This window comes from Silene latifolia, chromosome 2, assembly GCF_048544455.1.
Source record: "Silene latifolia isolate original U9 population chromosome 2, ASM4854445v1, whole genome shotgun sequence".
Classification (NCBI taxonomy): Eukaryota; Viridiplantae; Streptophyta; class Magnoliopsida; order Caryophyllales; family Caryophyllaceae; genus Silene; species Silene latifolia.
Window position 1 is genome coordinate 175,098,718 of NC_133527.1, and position 23,082 is coordinate 175,121,799.

The 23,082-nt window shown below is 40.4% G+C and overlaps 2 protein-coding genes across 2 annotated transcripts in view; both read right to left on the reverse strand.

The window, feature by feature from the left end:
* LOC141641671 (putative L-type lectin-domain containing receptor kinase S.5) overlaps nt 1-5,369 on the reverse strand; it is a 71,036-nt gene extending 65,667 nt beyond the window's left edge. The window contains exons 1-3 of the mRNA XM_074450325.1: nt 5,171-5,369; nt 4,882-5,035; nt 4,343-4,803 (exon numbers count right to left, since the gene is read on the reverse strand). Of these exons, the coding sequence (XP_074306426.1) occupies nt 4,343-4,803; nt 4,882-5,035; nt 5,171-5,369 (814 nt within the window). The remainder of the gene's footprint in view (nt 1-4,342; nt 4,804-4,881; nt 5,036-5,170) is intronic.
* Nucleotides 5,370-13,223: 7,854 nt separating this feature from the next.
* LOC141641672 (uncharacterized) lies at nt 13,224-14,086 on the reverse strand. The gene is made up of 2 exons (XM_074450326.1): nt 13,763-14,086; nt 13,224-13,601 (listed from the first exon to the last, which is right to left on the reverse strand). The coding sequence occupies exons 1-2, from the start codon at nt 14,084-14,086 to the stop codon at nt 13,224-13,226; spliced, it is 702 nt and encodes a 233-aa protein (XP_074306427.1).
* Between the last annotated feature and the right edge of the window lie 8,996 nt (nt 14,087-23,082).

Below are 23,082 nucleotides of genomic sequence, written 5' to 3' on the forward strand. Positions count from 1 at the left end.
TGCTAGGACTTTCCACTTCAGCTGCTACCAATTCGTTAACTTGCCCACTTCCTCGGGGATTTCCATATTCGGCAACATGAATGGGCATCTCCTCAATAAGACGCCACCCTTGATCATCCTCCACATTTTTCGTGAATCTCCCCTTAGCTACACTATCAAGGATAGCTCTTTGATTTCGATATAACCTGTTGTAAAATTGGGTACATAGGAACCAATGCTTGAAACCGTGATGAGGCACAGAACGGACGAGCTTCTTGAACCTAGCCCAAGCCCCATCCAAGTCTTCAGTGGGAAATTGCTCAAATGAATTAATCTGAGCTCTCAACGCATTAGTGCGCTGCGGTGGAAAATATCGCCTGTAAAAGGCCAAAGCAAGAGAACTCCTGTCGGTTACACCGGCTGCTTTCCTATCTAAATCCCTCAACCATTCCCGGGCATCATCAGCTAAAGAAAAGGGAAAGAGAACTCCCTTCACTTTGTCTTGTGTCACCCCAACAGCAAGAGGAATGGTAGAGCAATACTCTGTAAATAGCTCTATGTGCCTGCACGGATCATCTTCAGGTACCCCCCGAAGAGATTTCTCTCGACCAGCTGTATGTAGGATGGGTGTATTCCAAACGTTCCTGATTCAGTATTGGGTAGTAAGAAACCTTTTGGATGGGAATCCACATTAGGCTCTGAATGGCTGGCTATATTCGGCATCCTGGCAGATAGAATTTACAGACTGGAGCAGGTATGACAATGTTCTCTTTCTAGAACATATATCCTGCAAACTAATCAAAAACTTTGCAAAAAAATGAGATCAGTCTCAAGGAATAAATTCCTTGAGGCGAAAGATAAACCTAAATAAAGCAACAAATTTGCACCACCTCCCCGGCAACGGCGCCAAAATTTGACAGGTTAGTCGTGTACCTATCAAAAATAACCACTAGCTCTAACTAATATAGCTAGGGAAGTCGGGTCGATCTCCACAGGGAGATGGGAAAATGTCAGCTTTACTAAGTCCGTCGCGGTAACCAAATTGGGGGTTTTAAATTGTTTGTTCTAAACTAAGAGATTAAGGAAGAGAAAAAGGTAAGAAAATAAAGATCAAGCAAATAAGGAGAAAGCAGCTAAGACAGTCGGTTCACCATGATCATTCAGTCAAGCAATCTAGGTCTCAGGTCAATGCAAGTATGGTCTATGGGGCAGTGAATATCTTCTTCCGGTCTCAATTCGCCCTAAAGTACAGATAGCTTAGCTTCTGCCCTCACTACGATGCCCTAATATTCGCTACGAGTCTCACCTTTTCCAACATTCCGGTCCAGGTCAAGGTTTACTACGATAAAATGCCTAATTGCGTCGACTCAATCAGACAGAAACAATTAATAGAAGCGATAATTAACAACAGAGACTACACAAGCATTAACCTAATAATTCAATTAATATTCCTTTATAATCATGGATTCCCTAGTCTTAACCAAAGTGGAATTAGCTACACGCCATCATCGAATCAACAATAATATTGCATAGATAATATGAATTAAACATGGTAAAATAAACAAGAGAGATTCAAATAAGCAATTGCAGAAATAAGAGAAGAAAAATAAGTAATAGCAATAAGGTAAACTAAGATTATGGATTTAAAGTAGAAAATAATACCGATTACAAATTCCGAATTCGAGTTGTAGAATAGAAAAAGAGTAAAAACAGTGAAGGAAGTCTGTGTGTGGAAGAAGAGGTGTGGAAGAGTTACGCAATCTACTCCCTAAAGTAGCACACGAAATCTCTCCCTAAACCTAATCCAAAAGCCTAATTACAAAAGTCCATACGAAAATAGGCGGAAAAACACAATTACACGGTAAAACCACTCGATCGAGTGGTTTGAAAATACTCGATCGAGTGACTATGCAGCAAATCCCCTCGATCGAATGGAAAAACCATTTGATCGAGTAACTCCTTATATAGGCCTTCTCGATCGAGTGATAATAAAACTCGATCGAGTGAAATTCCCATAAATAAAGCATTCGCTCGAGTAAAAAGTACTCGATCGAGCTACATTGGCACGTTTAGGCACTATGACACCTTCCGAAATCAGCTCACGCGTCTTCAAAGTGATAGATTCCAAGCTCCGGCTCCTTGTTCTCCATAAATGTATGCAAAAAGGGACGAGTTTGGGCTCGATTTATCTCCTCTTCGGTCTATACCTGCAATTTACACAAGACGGACCAAAGTAGACTATTCGGGGGTATTTGTAGCTAGAGGCTACACAAAATAGTACAGAAATGCGTGTAAAAATGAGGTAAAAACCTTATATAAAATACACGCATCACCAACCCAATGAGGAGACCCCTGCCCCATTAAAAGGACGTTGCCAATATTGTAAACATATTGGACACTATCTCTCCATCTGTCGCAAATTTAAACGCGACTTCCCTAATGTTACACTCCCGTCTTTCGAAAATCCTTCACCTCGCTCCAACTACCGCAACCCCACTCCCCCACAGGCTCACACGGCAGCAGCTCCTCCTCCCTCCACTCGCCCTTGGATCGTAGATAGTGGTGCTAGTCACCATATCACTCATGATCTCAAAAACATTTATCTTCACAGCCCGTATGATGGCTCTGACGATGTCATCATCGGTGATGGTTCATCTCTACCTATCTCCAACATAGTTTCTTTTCAACTCTCTATTTCTAACACTACTTTACAATTATCTAATGTTTTATATGTTCCTCGTATCGCTCGTAACATACTTTCCGTTTCCAAGTTTTGTCTTGACAATAATGCTCGTATTGAATTCTTACACTCTTCTTTTCTTATAAAGGACATCAAAACATCCCAAGTACTTCTTCAAGGACGGCTTGAATATGGCATCTATCTATGGTATCCTCCGCCTCCTCAAGCACACTCCAGTCACCTATCGTCTTCACTTGCTTGGCACCACAAGCTTGGCCACCCCTCAAGCACCATTGTTTCCTATTTATGTACTCAATTTTCTTTAAACATTCCTACTACTAGTCATTCAAATTGTAATGCGTGCGATATTAATAAAAGTCACAAGTTATTATTTTCCGAGTCATCCTTACGCACCACTGCACCTCTCGAATTGATCTTTTCTGACGTATGGACATCACCTGTTCTATCCTATGACAATTTCAAATATTACGTAATTTTTGTCGATCACTATACTAAATATATATGGCTTTATCCCCTCAAAAATAAATCCGACACATTCGATGTCTTCCATCGCTTCAAAGCACTTGTTGAAAAATACTTCAACCATCCCATCATTCAATTTTTCTCTAACAACGGGGGTGAGTATCTAGAGCTAACTCCGTCCCTTTCTAATCACGGTATATCCCACCTCACATCACCACCCCATACTCCGGAACACAACGGGTACGCTGAGAGGTGCCATCGACATATAGTCGAAACTGGACTCGCACTCCTGTCTCACGCCCAACTCCCTCTTACTTTTTGGCCACATGCCTTCTCAACAGCTACATATTTAATCAATCGACTCCCAACCCCAACCCTCTCACACGCCTCACCCTACCTTAAACTCTTCCAAAAATCACCTAATTACCTGAAACTTCGAAGCTTCGGGTGCCTTTGTTACCCATGGCTTCGACCATACACTCATCACAAACTCGAGTCTCGCTCCAAACCATGCATTTTTGTTGGTTACTCTGCCACACAAAGCACGTATCACTGCCTAGATCCCGTCACTAACCGTGTGTACACCTCTCGTCATGTAAAATTCATTGAATCCGACTACCCATACACCCGTCTCACACAACTCTCTCCTGCAACTGATTACACCGCTGCTGCCTGGTGTCCTCTTCCTCTGCCTGTCATACCCCCTCTCATGCCTGACAATGCACCTCCCTCACCACAGTCCTCTCCCTCGACCCCTGCATCACCAATTCCCAACACTTCCTCCCCTGCTTCTCCTACTCCAAACTCCACCACCAACTCTACTGACCCTCCCATCACGACCCCTACCTCTTCACACCATCAGTCCGCACCTTCACCACCACCCCCTCCACCTACTCGAACTGTCACTACCCGTCTCCAAAACAACATTATAAAACCTAACCCTAAATATGCCAAGACCTCCATTCTCTCCTCCCCACATTACTTACCTACAACTGTCAAACAAGCACTCACCATTCCCCATTGGCCTCAAGCCATGCTTGACGAATATAATGCCCTTACTCGCAATAATACTTGGTCCCTTGTCCCTCCCAAATCCACCTGTGACCGCAATATCATTGGATGTAAGTGGATATTTCGGATTAAATACAATCCCGACAACACCATCCACAAATACAAGGCTCGTCTCGTCGCTAAGGGATATATTCAATGTGGCCTTACCGGTGTGGAAACACTCTGGAGCAATGTACCCTAGTGTACCATGCACCCCTCCGCCCTCAAGATCAGCATAAGAGGTCTTCTCATGGTCCACAGCCTGAGCAAGCCCAAAATCACCTAGGCGGGCATTGAAGTTGTTGTCAAGCAAGATATTGCTGGCCTTGAGATCCCGATGAATGACCTTTTCATCATACTTACAATGGAGGTAGTGTAAAGCAGATGTCACCCTTGTTAAGGCCTTGTATCGAAGTTCCCAGCTTAAAGGAGTCTGCGTTTTCTCACAGAAGATGTGCTTGTCTAGGCTTCCATTCGGCATGTACTCGTACACCAGAAAAAGCATTCCATTGTGATGGCACCATCCTAATAACTTAACGAGATTGCGATGGCGCAATCTGTTGATAATAGTAAGCTCAGCCAAGAAATCATGTTTACTCTTAATTCCATCCCTGCGGCCTCAACAGTTAGATTAGACAGCAATGTGGTTAGAATCGGGATCAAAGTCGCCATTCTTGTAGGTATCAAACTCGACAGCGAAAAGCTTGTTGGAGGCTTCACCATCAGAGCTAGCATTGGTGAGGCCAAGGAACTGGCCGAAGCTGGAAGGAGGTACGTCGAGGTCTGGTGCGATAACAAAGGCGAGACCCTCGCCTGCCGTAACACGACTACCGTCAAAGTTTTCTGGATGAAAAAAATTTAATAGGAAACTAGTATTAAAAGATGCGAAGACGACTCTGGAGTCGTTGTCGTGTTTCCATAAGATGTAAGGCTGGTTGAAGAGGACGCGGCCGGAACGACTCTCCAGGCTATATTTACCGGAATAGTCAGGGGATATTTGGAGAGCATTATTGCTTATTATCGCCGGCTCCACCACCGTAAAGATGTCGTAGTATGTGCTGTTGAAGGGTAACCCAAATGTGTTGTTTGAGTATTTTATGTTATCCAAGGCCCCGACAACCGATACCGCCACAAATAACACAAGCTGATAGAAAACTGGCATAGATGAGATTGACATGGACTTCATCAAATCAATTCCGTGAACTTAGTGTTTAGCTTTTTGGGGAAGGTCGGAGGAGAATTATCAATGGACTTTTGTCTAATATGGTACATTGGTATGGTGATTAAGATAAGGATTACTGGAAGACCGATCATTAGGGGTCGTTTGGTTACCCACCAAAAAACATAGAAAGTACAATTCATGTGAATTGCACAATGGGTAACTTGTTTGGTTACCTCAATTTACATGAATTGGAATTTCCCATGAATTCTAATTCCTGCATAATGGAGGAAGTTGCTTACCTAGACCCCCCTAGGTAAGTGGGAATGCCTACATGAATTGCAATTCTTATATGCAACCAAACAACATTTTCTAATTCACATGAATTCTAAATTCATGTGATCTTTCACTTCCTACTTCCAAGGCAATGAAGATTCCTGCATGCAACCAAACGACACCTTATTTTAGGAGTATTTTAATAAATAATTTGATCATTTTCATTCAATTAACTCCATTTGTCATCAAATAATTAATCATCTTCTATTACTTAGGTTTTTGACTATTTGTGCTAAAAATAAAGGTAAACAGAAGTTTTTGGGGGTTGACATCAAAGCATGTGCAAAGGGACAGCAATCATGAACAACACATATTGAGTACTCCCTCCATTCAACTCCACATTACAACTTTGCTTTTTCACGTTTGACAACGCATGTTTTACGCGGTTAATATCTTTAGCTATGTATTTGCAAAAATTATAAAAGTTAGATCTTCTTAATGTACTTCTAAAGACGAATCAAATAAGATCCCACATGAATATATTTTCACTTATGTATCGAGAGAAAATCAAGATTGAATGTTCACTTGTGAATAGTATACAAAATAGAAACTTGTAATGTTGAGTTGAATGGAGGGAGTAGAAGATTATGGTGAGATAGAACATCATGTGCAAAAGGATATCTCATTGCTAGACATATCAAACAAGTCCGAAGTCAAGTCAGATGCGAACGGGTCAAATGACTCATGTGCAATGTTAGGACAAAAAAGTCCGAAGTCAAGTCAAATGCGGACGGGTCAAACGACTCATGTGCAATGTTAGGACAAAAATGTTTTTTTGACGCAGTTTTATTTATAGTCCATCCATTCAACTTTATACTATCACTTTTTTTTCACATTTATCAACGCGTCTTTTACGCGTTAAATATCGTTAGCTATGTATTTGCAAAAAAATATAAAAGTTAGATATTTTAAATGTACTCGTAAAGACGAATTAAACAAGATCTCATATGAATATATTTCTACTTATGTATTGAAAAGAATTGAAATTGAATATCTAATTGTGAATATTGAATAGTGTATAAAATAGAAGGTGGTAGTGGGAAGTTTAATGGAGAGAGTATTTACTTATTCATCATGGAAAATCAATTAATTTTAATATTGTCTAATGTCTAATTTTTTACCAAATTTATTTCCCAAACTAGCCATTGTCAAGATTAATTATATTTTTAAAGTTTCAAAAATGGTTAAAATAAGAATTAAAATTTGAGAATGGTTAGTTTGGTAAATACCTTAAGAAAAATGGTCATTTTAGTAAAAGACCAAACTTAGAGCATATAAAGTGCAGGTTGGCCCGTTCCACTTGACCCAAAATTATAATTTAAATCTGAGTTTGGCCTTTTTAAACATCAACTAGTTTTGTGGCCCGTGAAATTCACGGGATGTTTTGTTTTGAGTGTGATGTTTCTAGTGTTTTTAGTAATTGAAATTTTATAAAATATCAAAACATATAGTAAACTCACCTTATGAATAAGTCATCATTGATTGCGTACTAAGATTACGGGCATTTACATGTTAACATAAAGATCAAAGTCGATAAATTAAATAAGCCAAAGTAAGTGAATATTGCTATTTTTTCGAAGGTAAATGATGAAAAAAAAAACAAATACCAAAATAAAATATACATTTGAAAAAAAAAAAAAAAAAAAACTATTAGTCATTCACGTTGACGATAACGTTGATGTCGTCCATTTTGTAGTTAGTCTCCAATATATAGTTATTTAAGCTATCCTAGTATTTTACTTCTCCATATAGTTTTTTTTTTTTTTTCTAATGAATCGACTCTATAATAAAAAAAAAAGTAACTCAGTAATTAGTTTGAATTAACCAACAAAATAGTGAAATTTGTTTTATGCAATATTATCGTTGTTAACTTAAGTTTCGTCTTAAATAGTGAAAGAAAAAAGGAATGAGAATGAAGTCGTAGAGATGTAAGTATATTACCTTTGAATATCTCAACACCACAAATCTTGATAGCTCCTAAATGAGAACAAAACAAACACAAACGATGAAATTGAAAATGTGATGAACATTTCACAACCCTATGGAACTTACATAAAAAGTAAATAAATTAGTTAATAATTTTAAAACCTTAATACACTTGGCTTGATGTTAATAGAATGATAAGAAAGTTTAGTAATACATTTAGTTCTACTGACGATAGAGATAAGAAAAATTTTGGCTTATAAATTTTGTCTTCCATCAAAAATATATAAAGAATATAGGATGCGTTTTATGACTTTTGAGCATCCTTTTTTCATTATTATCAAAATTAATATAGGTATAAATATGAATCAAGGTTCATGACTTTTGAGCATCATTGTTCATTATTATGAAATTTAATATAAACATTAATAAGGAATAAAGAAAAATGGAATGTATAAGTTTTGCTTGATTATTATTATTATTATAATTTATTTTTTTACAAGATCCACTTTACATGAGATTGATTTAAGATGTTGTCTTCTTATGTAATTAAAATATGACATGTAAATGATGATAGTTAGTTTTACTTGCCTTTTAATTAGATTTATATATTTTATATCTAGATTATTGAGTTATAGATTTTTCTCATTATTATGAAATTTAATATAGACATAAATATGGAGCAAAAGAGAAATGGAATGTAAAAAATTTGCTTTATTATTATTTTATTTTATTTTTACAAAATTCACTTTGCATAAGAGTGGTTTAGAAATTATCTTATGAAATTTAAAATATGACATTCAAATAATGGTAGATACTTTGCCTTACTTATTAATTATAGATTATAGTTTTATAAATTCAATTATTATTCCATGCATGTCAAAAATGAATAAGAATTAATGGGGTGTGAAAATGTCATGTGAAATGAAATTGAATGTTCTAAGCTACCCTTAAAGCGAAAGAATTCATTTAATTATCTATGTATGTATACTTTATCTACCAACTTTTTAAATAAAAATGAAAATTAGGATTGTTATAATAGTTATGTAGGAAACTTTTTGTTATTAATTATTGATTAATTTCAACAATTTATTCGAGGGAAGATGAACGATTTTGTGAATTGAAAGGGAGGTAAAAAAAATTATGATAACTACAAATTATAATGATGGTGTGAGAAAACCAAAAAAACCATCCTACTAAATAAAAGAAATTAAAGGTTAAATAAATAAGTAGATTAATAACCAAATTTATGAGAGGAAAATAAAGAGTTTGTATTAATTTATTTTTTGTGTTTGCAATTAATATTTTTTTAATTTTTTTGTACTTTTAAGAATGTGACAGTTTTAAAGTAGCCTTTTAACTGTATTGTATAGATACAATTTTTTTTTGTTTTCAACTTCATTTATTCTTCTTCGTTCTTAATTTCATGTATTCGGTTTTTTTTATTTCGAATACATATAATACTACTCCATATGAAATATCTCGAAATTTTTAGCTTATAGTTAATGCGTAGTTTTTTATTGTAGTTTTTATTTTAAGTTAATTAAGTTTAAAGTTAATGGAATATGGATGGATTTTTATAGGAAATAAGTGAATTAAATTAATGCAATATAATAATAAATTGATAATCCATATCATATTAGTTTGCCAAGTCACATTGTTATTGCTTACGTGGCTTTTTTTCATCCTATGTGGCATTGTCTACGTGGCTTTTTTAGGCTAGCCTTTTAATAATGTTTTATAGATTTGATTGGGTCTAGTTAATGATCACACTTAGAATTAACTCGAAAACGATTAGTTTACCGTATTATTTTTGAATTTTTTATGCGAGGAATTACAACTGGTTGAGCAAACGACAAGAGGGATAATAACAATAAGTTTTAAGAAAACGAGCAACCCAGTTGAATGTTAACTAGTTTGAAAACCCGTACTTCGTACGGGTTAATGATCTTAATTATTTTAAAACAAGTTATAACATTATCGAATAGGTGTTTCGAAGTTCAAATTCGGGTGTCAAATAATTCTAGAAAAAAAATGAAATATCCTAATCCCTTATGGTCTCTTGATACGTACTTGATTCTAAGCATTAAATAGCCTCTAAAGCTTTGTTATCTCGAAATCTAGCAAAATTTATTAAGTACTAATTGTCTTGGTAAGACTTTACCTACTAAAGATTTGTGAGTCAATGCGGCTATTCTAATTAAAATACGATATTAAAGACGTAAGTAGATCAGTAGAAAGAACATAGCGAGAACGGAAGTAAACATCTAGTAAGAAAGAGAAACAAACGACACAAGCAAAATGGTGACGCGGGAAACTCAAAAATGTGGGAAAAACCGCGGGGGGAATGGTATCCCGCCAATGATCCACTGGTAGCAATAGTATTCGAGGGTGAACCTAGCTGGAACGATCAGGAGGTACAATAATGACCTCCAAATGACTAAGTATTAATGATATGAACGATGTATAAAATTCTAAGTGTGTTGATGATGTTGATTGTTGTAGGTGATGAGTGATATTTCTTCGAGTGAAGTTGATTATGAATGAGATATCCCGAATGTCTTGAGTTTGCTACTCTTTTATAGCCTTTTTTAGGGTAGTTGCACGCGCTTCCTAAAAACTCTCAACCATATGTTCCACTTCCTATGAAATAGGAAGTGGTTGCTGACTTTGTCTAAGCTCCTGCTGATCTCTGTAATGTTTCTGCTGACCATTTTAACGTTCCTGCTGAGCATTTTAATGTTCCTGCTGACTGTTTGTTACTTAATTCAAACGTGGCCTTTGTATTACTTGAATGTCCAGGTTCATCCCCCCTTGTTCTTCCTTGCGTCCAGCAGCCTGCTGCCTTGTTATTGGTCCGTATGCCTTTAATTTATCCAATCGCGAGTTGCCACGTCATGATGAGAATGAGAGGGTATTTTTACCCATACAATTACCCCCAAGCAACTGCCAGGTTCTGTTCTCGCTTGATGGATGCTGGGAGTTGCTTCCCTCCTGGACGCTGCATGTAGTGGTGATGTCGTAGCGTGACATCAGCCCACTTGCATTCTTATCCGCCGAGTCTGACCATTAGAGGTCTAATCTGGGTGTCTGTTGTTTTTGTTTTATCTTAATGTTCTTACTGGTGTACTGCTGCAGGTTTGAAGCAGCCAGTTCCCTCAAGAGATCACAGCGTGATTAGCCGTTTATTTGCTCTCCCTGTTGCAACTCATTCTTACCCCGTTGTAATTTCTTCCCCTGTTGGCGCATCTGCCTCCAAGCCTCTTGACATTAATGAAGGATGGGATGAGGGAGAAGAAGAAGAAGAAGAGGAAGTTGATACCTCCAACAGTCAGCAAGAACCCCCAGCTGCCGAATTCCAGGTGTCGTCTGGTAAGACTTTGTTTTCTATGGGTTTTCGTTCTTGCTATATGGCCATTTGCGTTTATGTTCTGACTATGTTCCTGTACTAGGGAATACTCTTGTTTCCTCTCTCTCGCTGCTGGATAGAAAGAGGAAGCAAGTTGCTTCTGCCTCATCTGGTCCTTCTCCCAGGAAGAGGCCATCGCTCCCTGCTGAAATGGAGCCGGTTAGCACGCATGTCCCTATCGAGGTTGCTCCTCTGGCTGTAGTGGCTCCTAGGCCACTCTTGCCCAATACTTCCACCGTAATCCGACTTCCCAAGGGGTATGGCTCCAGTGGGGTACCTCTCTAGTCTCACGTGGAACATTTCCTGCTTCCGGCTGCTGCCCATTCTTTGGAAATACTCCCCTCCCTGCTGTGCTAGATGAAGCTCCTGGGCGCGCCCTGCAGGTACCTTTCTAATTCCCTTTACGTTTTACTGGTTTATTTTGTTCGTGCTGCTAACTGCTCCTCTAGCAGGTTTTGCAGGACGGCATGTTCCTGCGCAGAGAGGTTGTCAAATTGATTGGGGAGGTGAACAACCTTAATATCAACATGGGGAAGGTGGAGGCAGATCTGGCGCTGGCTAGAAGGGAGAGGGTGGTTGCCCAAAAGAAGCTGGCTGAGGAGAAGGCAGCTGCTCAGAAACAGCTGGATGCTGAGAGGAAGGTAGCAGAAGGGCGTATGGAAGAGGCTCGCAAGGAGGTGGAGCTGCTGAAGCACCTGCTCTTGATCTCTACATTGGTTTCCGCCTGGGAAACAAAGATCAAATATATTAAGGAGTTCGAGGAGGGTGTGCACTTCAACTGGGACCTCGCTGAGGGGGAACGGCTGTTTCATGCTGCATATCCAGTCAAGCCGGACTTCAGCCTCATCAATGACTTGCTGGGTGGTGACGAAGGAGATACCAGTGCTAGGACTGAACCACCAGCTGTTGCGTTGGTCGAGGAGGTCAGGGAGGAAGCCCTCGTTGCCCGAGGGGAAGATCCATCTGGAGGAGAGGCTGCTGTGGAGCCCAACATCCATATAGATGTTCCTGCTGGTGCCACCCCGGGTTCTACTGCTGCTGCCTAGTTTAGGCATTTTAATTTTTTATCTTGATGTTTTGTTGGGCACCCTGTATGGTGGCCCATTGTAATCCAACTCTTGGTACCTGGTAGTTTTGGGCATCTTTTAGTACTTTTGTTTTTGCCTCGTAGGAGGGGCAAAAATACTTTGCTTTTCAAGTTCCCCCTGCTAAGGGGTGTTTATGAAATTTTCGTTTTGTTCCTTCTGTTGTTTTGCTAGCAATTTTTTTGTTCTTTCTGTTTGTGTGCCGGCTTCGTACTTGTTGAGGTGTCTATGGTGGTTCAGGGAGCTTTCTGTCCATCAGGATGCTCGAATCCCTCTGTTTCGACCACGCGCACATTGGGTACTTCCTGCATGAGGGATAATTTTGCTAGTTCATGTTCATCAGTTAGCCTACTAGGACATTGCCTTAATATTCAACTTACCGTATCCAGATTCAATCCAAAAACAATGATAAAAAATGGAAGCATTTTCATAAATCCAAAATAGTTTAGGGAGCACAAAGTGTGTTCCCCTAGAGTTTTACAACAACTTAAAAGAAATAGAGTTTCGTTTTGGCCTTTTGAAATACTAAGTACGCTGCTTCCACATTTTGTTCCTTGTGACACCTTCTGAGGTTGACACCAAGAGAAAATAAGAAAAAGGGTTTTGACTCAAAGGATTTGAAAGATACGTTGTAAGTTGTCATTTCCTTAGTAGTACCCGCTGAATTCAGGAGACTTAGGATGTGCGTACTGAACGAAAGACCTTGCCTGTTGACTTAGTTGTTCCCGCTTATGAGAGAGTGAGCTGTAGCTCCAGCAAGTGGCTTCTGGGGTTGATCCCCTTCAAGCGATAGCTGCTTAATCAAGGACACTTTTAGCAAGTTAGTTCATGTTCCAAGGTTTCTGGAGTACTGAATGCTAGGATTTAAGGGTCTTGGGATGTACCTAGTGAAGGTGGAACTTCTGGGTCCTGCACCTGGAACCTCAGACATAATACGTTTTTAAGGTGAATGATGTTCCAGGATCTAGGGACAGCTTCCCTATCCATGGTCTCCAACTTGTATGCCCCATTACCCATGATGCCTTCTATGCGGTAGGGGGCTTCCCAGTTGTAGGCAAATTTTCCTGCACTCTGATTCTTGGTGTTTGGGAATACCTTCATGAGTACCAGGTCCCCTACCTACAGCGTTCTCAGTCGTACGTTTTTGTTGTAGCTCATGGCTGTTGTCTGCTTGTAGGCTGTCATCCTGATTTGGGCGCTGGTTCTTGGCTCATCGATGGTATCCAAGCTGCCGGCCATTTCTACCTGGTTCCTCTCTTCGGTGGCATTGACATACCAATACGTTGGTATTTGGACCCTAGAGGGAATAATTTCCTCGGTCCCATATACCAGACTGACTGGTGTTTGACCTGTTGTCACTTTGGGGGTGGTTCTATCAGACCACAGCACGAAGGGAAGCTCATCGGCCAAGTTGGCTCCTATCTCCTCCAACATTCTTTCAGGTTGTTCATGAGTATCTTGTTGCTGGATTCTGTCTGACCGTTGGACTGTGGATTCCTAGGAGTAGATTTAAACAGTTTGATGTTCCACCTGGTGCAGTAGTCTTCCGTTCTGTTATATATGAATTGTGACCGGTTGTCACAAATGATTTCTGAAGGGATGCCATATCTGCTGACTATGTTCCTCTTGATGAAAGATATCATATGCTACTCCAGGACCTGAAGGAAAGCTTCTGCCTCTATCCATTTAGAGAAGTAGTCCGTCATTGCCAGCATGTACGTCCTGTTTCCAGAAGCACGGGGTAATGGTCCCACATTATCCATTCCCCATTTCATAAAAGGCCAAGGCGAGATGATCGGATGTATATGTTCTGCTGGCTGGTGGCTGACAGGGGCGTGCCTTTGGCATTCTTCACATTTTTTGACGTAATCTATGGCGTCCTTCCTCATGGTAGGCCAGAAGTAACCCTGCCTTAGTATCTTATTGGACAAGCTCCTACCCCCTGTGTGATTTCCACAATCACCACTATGGATATCACACATTACTGCATGTGCCTCATGTGCGCTTAAGCACCTCAGATAGGGTCATGCCAAGGACTTCCTAAAAAGGATACCGTCAATGAGTACGAATCTGGAGGATTTCATTTTGAAACTCCTGGCGTCTTTCTGGCCAGGTGGTAATACCTCATCATGTAGCCAACCAATGTAAGGCGTGCGCCAATCATCAGTTTCTTCCTGGGGTGCGGTAGTACACAGTATCCCTGCTTCGTATGTCCACTGGGTGGTTGCAGCCTTACTGGCGTTTTGTTGTTCATTCTGGCGTATGACAGGTTTCATGACATGGATGAATGGTATAGAGCCTACTACCCCTGGAGTAAAAGCTGCTCCCAGGGTGGCGAGAGCATTTGCTTCAACATTCTGGTCCCTTGGTATCTGCTGGATGTGGAAGGAGGCAAAGAGGAGTTTGAGCCCCTTATCCACTTCTAGATAGGCTACCATTTTAGCATCTTTCGCCGTGTACACGTTATTCACGTGGTTAACAATCAATTGGGAGTCATTACACACCTTGATGTGGTTGATTTGCATTTCTAAGGCTAATTGGAGTCCTAAGATTAGGGACTCGTATTCAGCCTCGTTATTCGTTGCTTTGAACTCACATTGTACTGCCTATATTATTTGTTCCCCCTTAGGTAATTTCCGGACCAGCCCTACCCTGCCCCCTTCGTGTTGGATACCCCATCAACATGTAATTCCCATACCTGCTCCCCTTTAGCCTCACTTAGGGTCAAAATTTCACTGTCGGCTTGTTCTTGAAGGGTGGGACTAAAGTCTGACACAAAGTCAGCTAGGGCTTAGGACTTTACGGCTGTTCGGGGTTCAAATTTCAGGTTGTACCCACTCAGATGGACAGGCCACTTAACAATTCTCCCTGACAGTTTGGGTTTCCTCATTATGGTTCTCAGGGGGTAGTTGGTCACGACTGAAATTGCATGTTACTCAAAATAGGGACGCAATTTGTACGAAGCAGTAACAAGTGCTAAAACGAGTTTTTCTAGAGATGTATACCTGGTCTCTACAGGTAACAAAGACTTGCTTATGTAGTATACTGGTTTATGCATACCTTCGTGCTCTCGTACCAGTACAACGCTCACAACCGCCTCTGTTACTGACAGATACAAGTATAATGGTTCTCCCTGTTCTGGCTTGGAGAGAAGAGGAGGGGTGCTTAAGTACTGCTTGAGCTCCCCAAACGCCTTTTCATGCTCCTGCATCCATTCAAACTTCTAGCTCTTCCTTAGGATGTCATAGAACAATCGGCACCTGTCTGAGGTTCTTGATATGAACCGGTTTAGGGCTGCTACCCGTCCTGTGAGCCTCTGTACGTCCTTTGGCTTCTGAGGGGATTCTAACTAGAGTACTGCTTTTATTTGCTCAGTGGTGGCCTCTATCCCTCTTTGCGTTACCAAGTACCCCAGGAATTTCCTCGAGGAGACTCCAAAGGTGCATTTCAGGGGGTTCAACTTCATATGGTATTTTCTGAGGATCGAGAAGGTATTTTCCAGGTGGGACATATGTTGTTCTGCCTTCTCAGATTTGACTACCATATCATCAATGTAAACTTCCATTGTTCTCCATATCTCCTCCTTGAACATTCTGTTCACCAGGCGCTGATAGGTGGAACCGGCATTCTTGAGGCCAAAGGGCATAACATTGTAGCAGTACAAGCCTCTGTCGGATCTGAAGGCTGTTTTCTCGTGATCCTTAGGATCCATTTTTATCTGGTTATACCCGCTCCAGGCGTCAAGGAAGGTAAGTAGCTCATGCCCTGCTATAGCGTCTACCATGGAATCAATGTGCGGCAGGGGGAACGGGTCTTTTGGGCAAGCTTTGTTAAGATCTGTGAAATCAACACATACTCTCCACTTGTTGTTCTTCTTGGGTAAAACCACAACATTTGAGAGCCATTTTGGGTAGTTAACTTCCCTGATCTTGCCTGCTGCCAGGAGATTATCTACCTCCTGGTTTATCACCTCGTTCCTTTCAGGAGAAAATTTCAGCCTTTTCTGCTAGACTGGAGGAAAGCTGGGGTCTACGTTTAACCAGTGTGTAATTACACTTGGATCTATTCCAATCATGTCGCTATGGGACCAGGCGAAACAATCCATGTTAGTATGTAGAAATTCAATTATCTGCTCACGGAGGTTACCTGCACAATCAGCTCCTACCAGCATTTTTCTTGCTGGAAACTGTGGGTCCAGGACTACTTCGTCGAGTTCCTCATAGGGAGGTGTGATATACTCGCTCTGGACGCACAGTTTCTGTAATTGCTATGGTGGGTTTCAGAGCGTTCTTGTAGCAATCCCAAGCTATAGTTTGATCGCACCGTATCTCCTGTATCCCCTTGGGCGTAGGGAACTTCAGGCTCTGATGGTACGTTGATGGTACCGCTTTCATTTCATGGATCCAAGGCCTGCCAAGTATCACGTTATAAGTTGACGAACCATCAATGACCAAGTACCGTACCTGTTTGTTCATACCCCCTGCAAAGGTAGGAATCACTATTTCTCCAAGGGATTGTTTAGTTTCTCCGCTGAAGCCTACCAAGGGTACTGCGTTCTGCACCAGGTCTTTCTCGCTGAATACCATGTTCTTCAAGGTTTCCAGCATTATAAGGTTCACAAAGCTTCCTGTATCTACCAATATCTTTTTAACGAGCCAGTTCCCTATGGAAAGGGTAATGATCAAGGCGTCATGGTGGTGTTCTGCCTCATCGGGTATGTCTGCCTTGTCGAAGGATATTGCTGGTAGATCCTGTCTACTGACTCAGAGGGAGAACTCTGGTCTATCTCCTTTAGTCTCGGTTGCATGGTGCTTTGCTGCTGAATAAGTGAGACCAAATATTTTCGATCCTCCTGTGATGACGCTCACAACCTTTGAGTAAGGTGGAGGTGGGGATGGTTGGGCCTGGTCAGCAGTATTGACCTTTCCAGATTTCGCTCCCTTGGGGAGCAGATGATCCAAGCATCCAGCACTGTAGAGGTGCTTCACTTCCTTTCGTAGTACTACACAATCTTCTGTATTGTGGCCAATATCGTTGTGGTAATCACACCTTTTGCTGGCGTCTCTTCTATCGTTCTCCCTGGGTGTAGGCTTCTTGGGCCACCTGGCCCTCTGCCCCAGTTCCCTGATTGCCTTCAATACCCCAGCAAGTCCAGTGGTGAACCCATACTCGCTGAGCTTAGGTGGAGCCTCGGTGCTCTCTGTTTCTCCTGAGACTTTGTTCACTGTGTTCTTGCTGTAGGGTTTGGCTCTTTCGTTCTTCTTCTCCGTTGTGATTTTTTTGCTGGATGACTATGTTCCGTACAAGTCCCTCCTATCCTCATCCTCCTCTAGGCGATAAGTAGCCTCTGCCATTTGTTTGACTTCCTCGAAGGTGGCACATGGGTGCTTGATCCTTGTACAAATCTGAGTCGTGGTGCAGTCCCCTTTTGAAGGCATTGACTACTGTTGTAGGGTCGCACCTAGGGATATATATTTTTTCCACATTGAATCTAGCGAGATAATCCCTGGTGGACTCCTCAAAACTCTGGACGATCCGGTATAGATTAGTGGATAATTTTTCTGGCTTGCGACTGCTGGCGAACTATTAATTAAAAACGTTTACTAACCCCACGAAGCTGGAAATAGACTTGTTGGAAAGGTTAACGAACCATTGGAGTGTGGCTCCTGACAAGGTGGAACCGAATCCTTTGCACATGCATGCCTCCTTTTCAGGCCATGTTGCTGCAACCATCATTGTTTTGGCAGGGATTTTACTGAATGAGAAAGCCCTGCCAGGGGATTTAAGGAGGGGTGATCTAACTCAAATAACTTGCCTGACTAGTATTACTAAGTAAATAAACAAACGACAAATGAAGACACAAAGATTTTATACGTAGAAAAACCCTGGGAATAAGGGAAAAAACCACGGGCACCAAGCCAGGAGTGATTGTTACTATGATTTTAGATAGCCTGACAGAGTATTTATGTATCAGGCGTGACAGGTAAATATATTACTTAAGAATACAAGAGTGGAAGTGAGAATGAGAGTGTGTTCGATGTCCCTTCTGTTTTTATCTTAACTTCAATTTATACTAGCTTCCAAAGTCCTCCTTTTCTTCCGTTTAGGGTTTCCTGGTAAATAGGGCTTGTGCCCTATTTACCCGGAGGTAGTTGACAGCATTTTAGCCGTTGTCTTTGACTCTTCCCTCTATCTTTTCCTTCTGAATTACTCTTCCTTGTTTGTAGGTATTATATTTAAACAACCTGGTTATTGCATGCTTAGCTTGTGCAACTTTTTTCTTGTGTCTGACGTGATCTCCTTTCAGGCTAGGGTTAGTTATTGCTTGTCTTGTATTTTCTCCTGCTTGGTGCCTGTCCATATGCTGTTAGTGCCTAGTTTCAGGTATCCGTTGCTTGAGTCTTGGTTTTGATCATTGTCTGGCCTCTGTCAGGTCAGGCAGGATAATTCTGGGCCCAACAATTGCCCATTATCTGCTTATTCCATTATTGGGTCTGGCCAGGAATAAGGAGATAAAAATTTGGGCTAGGCAAAAAACTGTGTAGGAATCTCTTAACGGATTAGAAGTCGTGTTTGATTCAGCTTCTTGTAACGGCTATATTGCCATAAATAGGGTAGATTCACAAAACCCTAGGAGAGTCATGATTAGTCTCAACCACTTGTTTTCCTAGCCGTTTTGATTTTGCGGTTATAAATACTTTGCCTTGCCCCATCTTGCTTTCATATTCCAATCTCAAAATTTCTCCTTCCTCTTTCTAGAATTCTCTCTTTGCAAAAAATCAATTTTCAGCAAGAACTAAAATATGGTTGGTGGTAGAAGAAAGGCGGCTGCTTCCAAGGCTCCTGCTGAGGTTGAAAAGGTTCCTGCTGAGGTTGAAAAGGTTCCTGCTGAAGTTGAGAAGGTTTCAGATGTCATCCCTGAGGATGAAGTGGTGGAGGTGGTTGCTGCCCCAGAGATTTTATTCATGTCATATAAAGGGGTTGAATATACTCCTGTTAAGGCTTTGGCAGCTTCTTTCCACGAAGCCAATCAGTTGAAACCAACCTTTGAGCATTATTTGAAAGGTAGGGGCCTCATTCCTAGTGAGGCTTAGGTTTGGATCCCTGAGAGTGGTCCAGTCCGGGCTAATTGGGGTAGTCCAGGCTGGTTCTGTATTTTTGAATGGGCATTCAGGGGTGGATGTCAGCTTCCTCTTTCTTCTCTTATGGGTGAGGTGATTAGGGCTATCAGGGTTCCTCCATTTCAACTTATGCCAATGGTTTGGAAGATTGTTCATTCAGTTGAGCAGTTGTGTTCTAAACATAAGTTGGTTATCACCCTAGACGACTTTAAGAATGTCTACCACTTGAAGAGTCATTCTACTGGACGGTTCAACCTTCGAGTCAGGTCAAAGATGGCTCATCTGATTACTAACTTTGATTCAGGAGATGATAAGGGATGGGCTCAAACTTATATGTTTATCAAGGCTGATTCAATTGCCCTTGACCTGGATTATCTCAATTATCCGGCTGTTGAAGGAGGTAACTTTCTTTTCTATTGTATTTTTTTTTTACAGTGATATATTTTGGGAAATCTACTTACTTGCTTTTGTTTCTTGTAGTAAATGACTGGGTGAATAATCCTAATGCTGAGGGGTCGGCTGGCCAGATAGCAGCTTTTATGGCGTTGCCTGAAGAGGAGAGGGCATGGCCTGCCTGTCTGGGGCAAACACCTATGCCTTGTTTCAAGAAGGCTAAATTGAGTACTTATAAACCAGTGAAAAGTGCTAAAGCGTCAGGGGCTTCTTCGTCAGGGAGTAAGTTTTGCTTTCTTTTGTTTTGTTGATTCCTGCTTTGGATATGTGTTAATATTGCTGATTTAGAGCCTCGTCGTGCAGCTACCAGGGTTTCTGCTAGGATTGCTAGTTTTGGTTTGTCCTTGGTGAAGGCAGGGGTTTCCTAAATCACAGGGGAGAAGTCTAAGAGCAGTGAGGCAACAGGGAGTGACAGTAATGTACAGATTCAGGAGCCTGTGCAGGAAGTCCAGTTGGTGTCCCCTGAGAAGGTTGTGGATGAGGGTGGTCGTGCTGAGAAGAGGAAAAGAGTAGATGAATCATCAAGAGGGGTTCATGAGGTCAGGGGGGTTAGGGCTCGGCTGGATGAGGTTCAGTTTGCTAAGGAACAAATCCAGGCCCGGGCTTTTATGGTTGATGATCCTTACTACCAGTATCAGGCAGAGGATTCTTCTGCCCGTGTCTTGGCTGCTATGTATCGTACCAGGGATTATGCCGCCAACCTGATCACTCTGCTTCAGGAGGTATATTTTTTTGTTTAATTTTGTGTGTGTGTTTGTGTGTGTTCATTTGTTTTTGTTTTCTGGCTTAGATGGGAGTGTTTTCTTTGCTAGAATATCAATGATATGCTGAGGGGTGCCTGTCAACTGGATTCTGTCCACGGTCTAAAAAATACCCTGGATTGGGAGGTACAGATTTTGAAGAAAGATACTGCAAAGTTTAAGGCTGAATTGGAAGTATTAAAAGCTGAGAATCATTCGTTGAAGGAGGATAATGAGGTAGGGAAGGCTCGGTTGGTGGTGGAGTCTTCTAAACTGAAATCTGCTCAGGATGCCCCAAAATCTCTACAGGCCAAGTTTGACACCGTTCAGGAAGAGTTGAAGGCTGAGAAGCAGGCTATGCAGGAGCAGTTGAAGGTGAATGAAGAATTGGCTGTGGAGAGGGATCTGGTACAGGCCAGGTATAAGGATGCTGCACTTTACTTTTTTGGCAGAGGTCGTGTGGATGCCCTGAAGGAGCCTGTTGAAGTCATGCCTTTTTGGAATCCTGGCCAAGAATTGGCTAATCTCAACACTACTTATCCTGAGCTTTGCAAGCTACATGCTGATAAGGAAGTGGACTCTCCACCATCCAAGGAAAAAAGTGGTGATGCTGAAGAGGAAGGGGGTGAGGACGAAGAGGAAGAGGAGGTTGCTGATGAGGGAATTAGGCCCTGTTCTTTCTGGCTTTTTAGAGTGAATCGAATCGAATGAATCGAATGGAGCTGAATCGAATCGAATCGAGCTGAATGAATCGAATGGAGCTGAATCGAATCGAATCGAATCGAATCGAATGGAGCCGAATGGATCGAATCGAATCGAATAAGTGAAATGAATCGAATGAATTGAATAAAGTGAATTGAAATTTGAATCGAATGAAAATCATATTAATAATAATAATAATAATATTTAATATTATTGTTATTATCAACTATAATAATAATAATAATAATATTCATAGTATAATACTATTTATACTAAAATTAATATTTTTAAGAAAAAAATTATAATATTATACTCCCTTGTTCCCGTAATTTGTTGTCCTATTCCATTTTGGGGTGTCTCATTCAATTATTGTCCTTTCTATTTTAAGAATGAACTTGATGAACAATTTGATCATTCACACTCAATTTGGTCCGCTTGTCATTTTATAATTGGTCACTCCTCTTTCCTTGGTCTTTGTGCCAAAATCAAATGACAACAATTGACCGGGATAGAGGGAGGAGTATATGAATAATCATAAATTATAATAATGAAAAAATAGTAATTTTTTACTAATAATATTCCTAATAACAATAATAAATAATAATGTCAATATTAATAATGATATTAGTAAAAATAATTGTTTCGAATAAAAACACTCAAGTAAGCGTTGCTCGAATCCGGGTCGGGTCAACGCGCTCCTCTGAGACGATGGCACCTCGAACCTATGCTTGCTCTCTACGGATGGATCTTTCACGCGTATCAAATAGGGCCTCAGAGGGTTCGCAATAGGTCCTTCTCTGATGCCTTACGATACTGTTGGATAGTTGGGACCTTGCTTGAAGCTAAGGTTTCCGTGCCCTCTCATAGTAGCTCGAATAGTCTTACTTATAGAGAGAGGAAGTTGTTGGTGAGAAGTATTTTACCATTGATGGGTGAATAATGAGGTATTTATAGATTTCTATGTGTACCTCAAATGATGGCTGGCAAGCATAGTTACCATATTCGCTATGAATACGCCTTATCGATTCGCGATTCGTTTATAGAAAATGTGTTATATGTATTTTCGAATCGTTGATAGAATTCGCTTTTAACAATTCGTGATTCGTAGAGTATCAAGCGAATCCGTAACCATGTTGGCAAGCGTGTTGACTTGTATGACCCCGTATTGGCTACTGGGTCAAGTCGGTTGGGCGTGCCCCATCAATAATATTAATAATAAATGTTATTAATTTTAATAATAATAATACCAATAATTATAACAACAACAACAACAATACTACTAATAATAATAATAATAACAACAATAATAATAAATAATATTATTATTATTAACATTATTAACATTATTATTCATTTTAACAATAACAACAACAACAATATTATTCATTTAATAATAATATTCATAATAATAATAATAAATAAATTATTAATAACATTATTATTAACACTATTATTAAATATAATAATAATAATAATAATAAAGAATAATATTAAAAAAATAGTATTATTGATAACAAAATTAATAATAACTATTAAATTTAAGATGAGTAAGTTTGAAATGAGTGAACTTAATGGAGCGAATCGAATCGAATCGAATCGAATGGAGCGATGAATGAATCGAATCGAATGGAGTGAATCGAATCGAATCGAATCGAATGGAGTGAATCGAATCGAATCGAAATGAATCGAATCGAATCGAATGAATCAATCAAGTAGGTGAAAATAAGCCAGAAAGAACAGGGCCTTAGTTCTGCTACAGCTTCCATGGCAGGCTGACCTTTTTTGTTTTTGATGTTTTTGTGATGTTTTAGTTTGTGTGGTTTTGGCCTATCCAGGGAGGGATGTTCCCTGGACAAACAGTTAGTTTTTGGTTTGTTTTTTTGGAGGTTTGTTTTGTCTTGCCCCAGGAGGGATGTATCCCTGGGTAAACATTTTGTTTTGGTATAAATATGTCATCTTTTT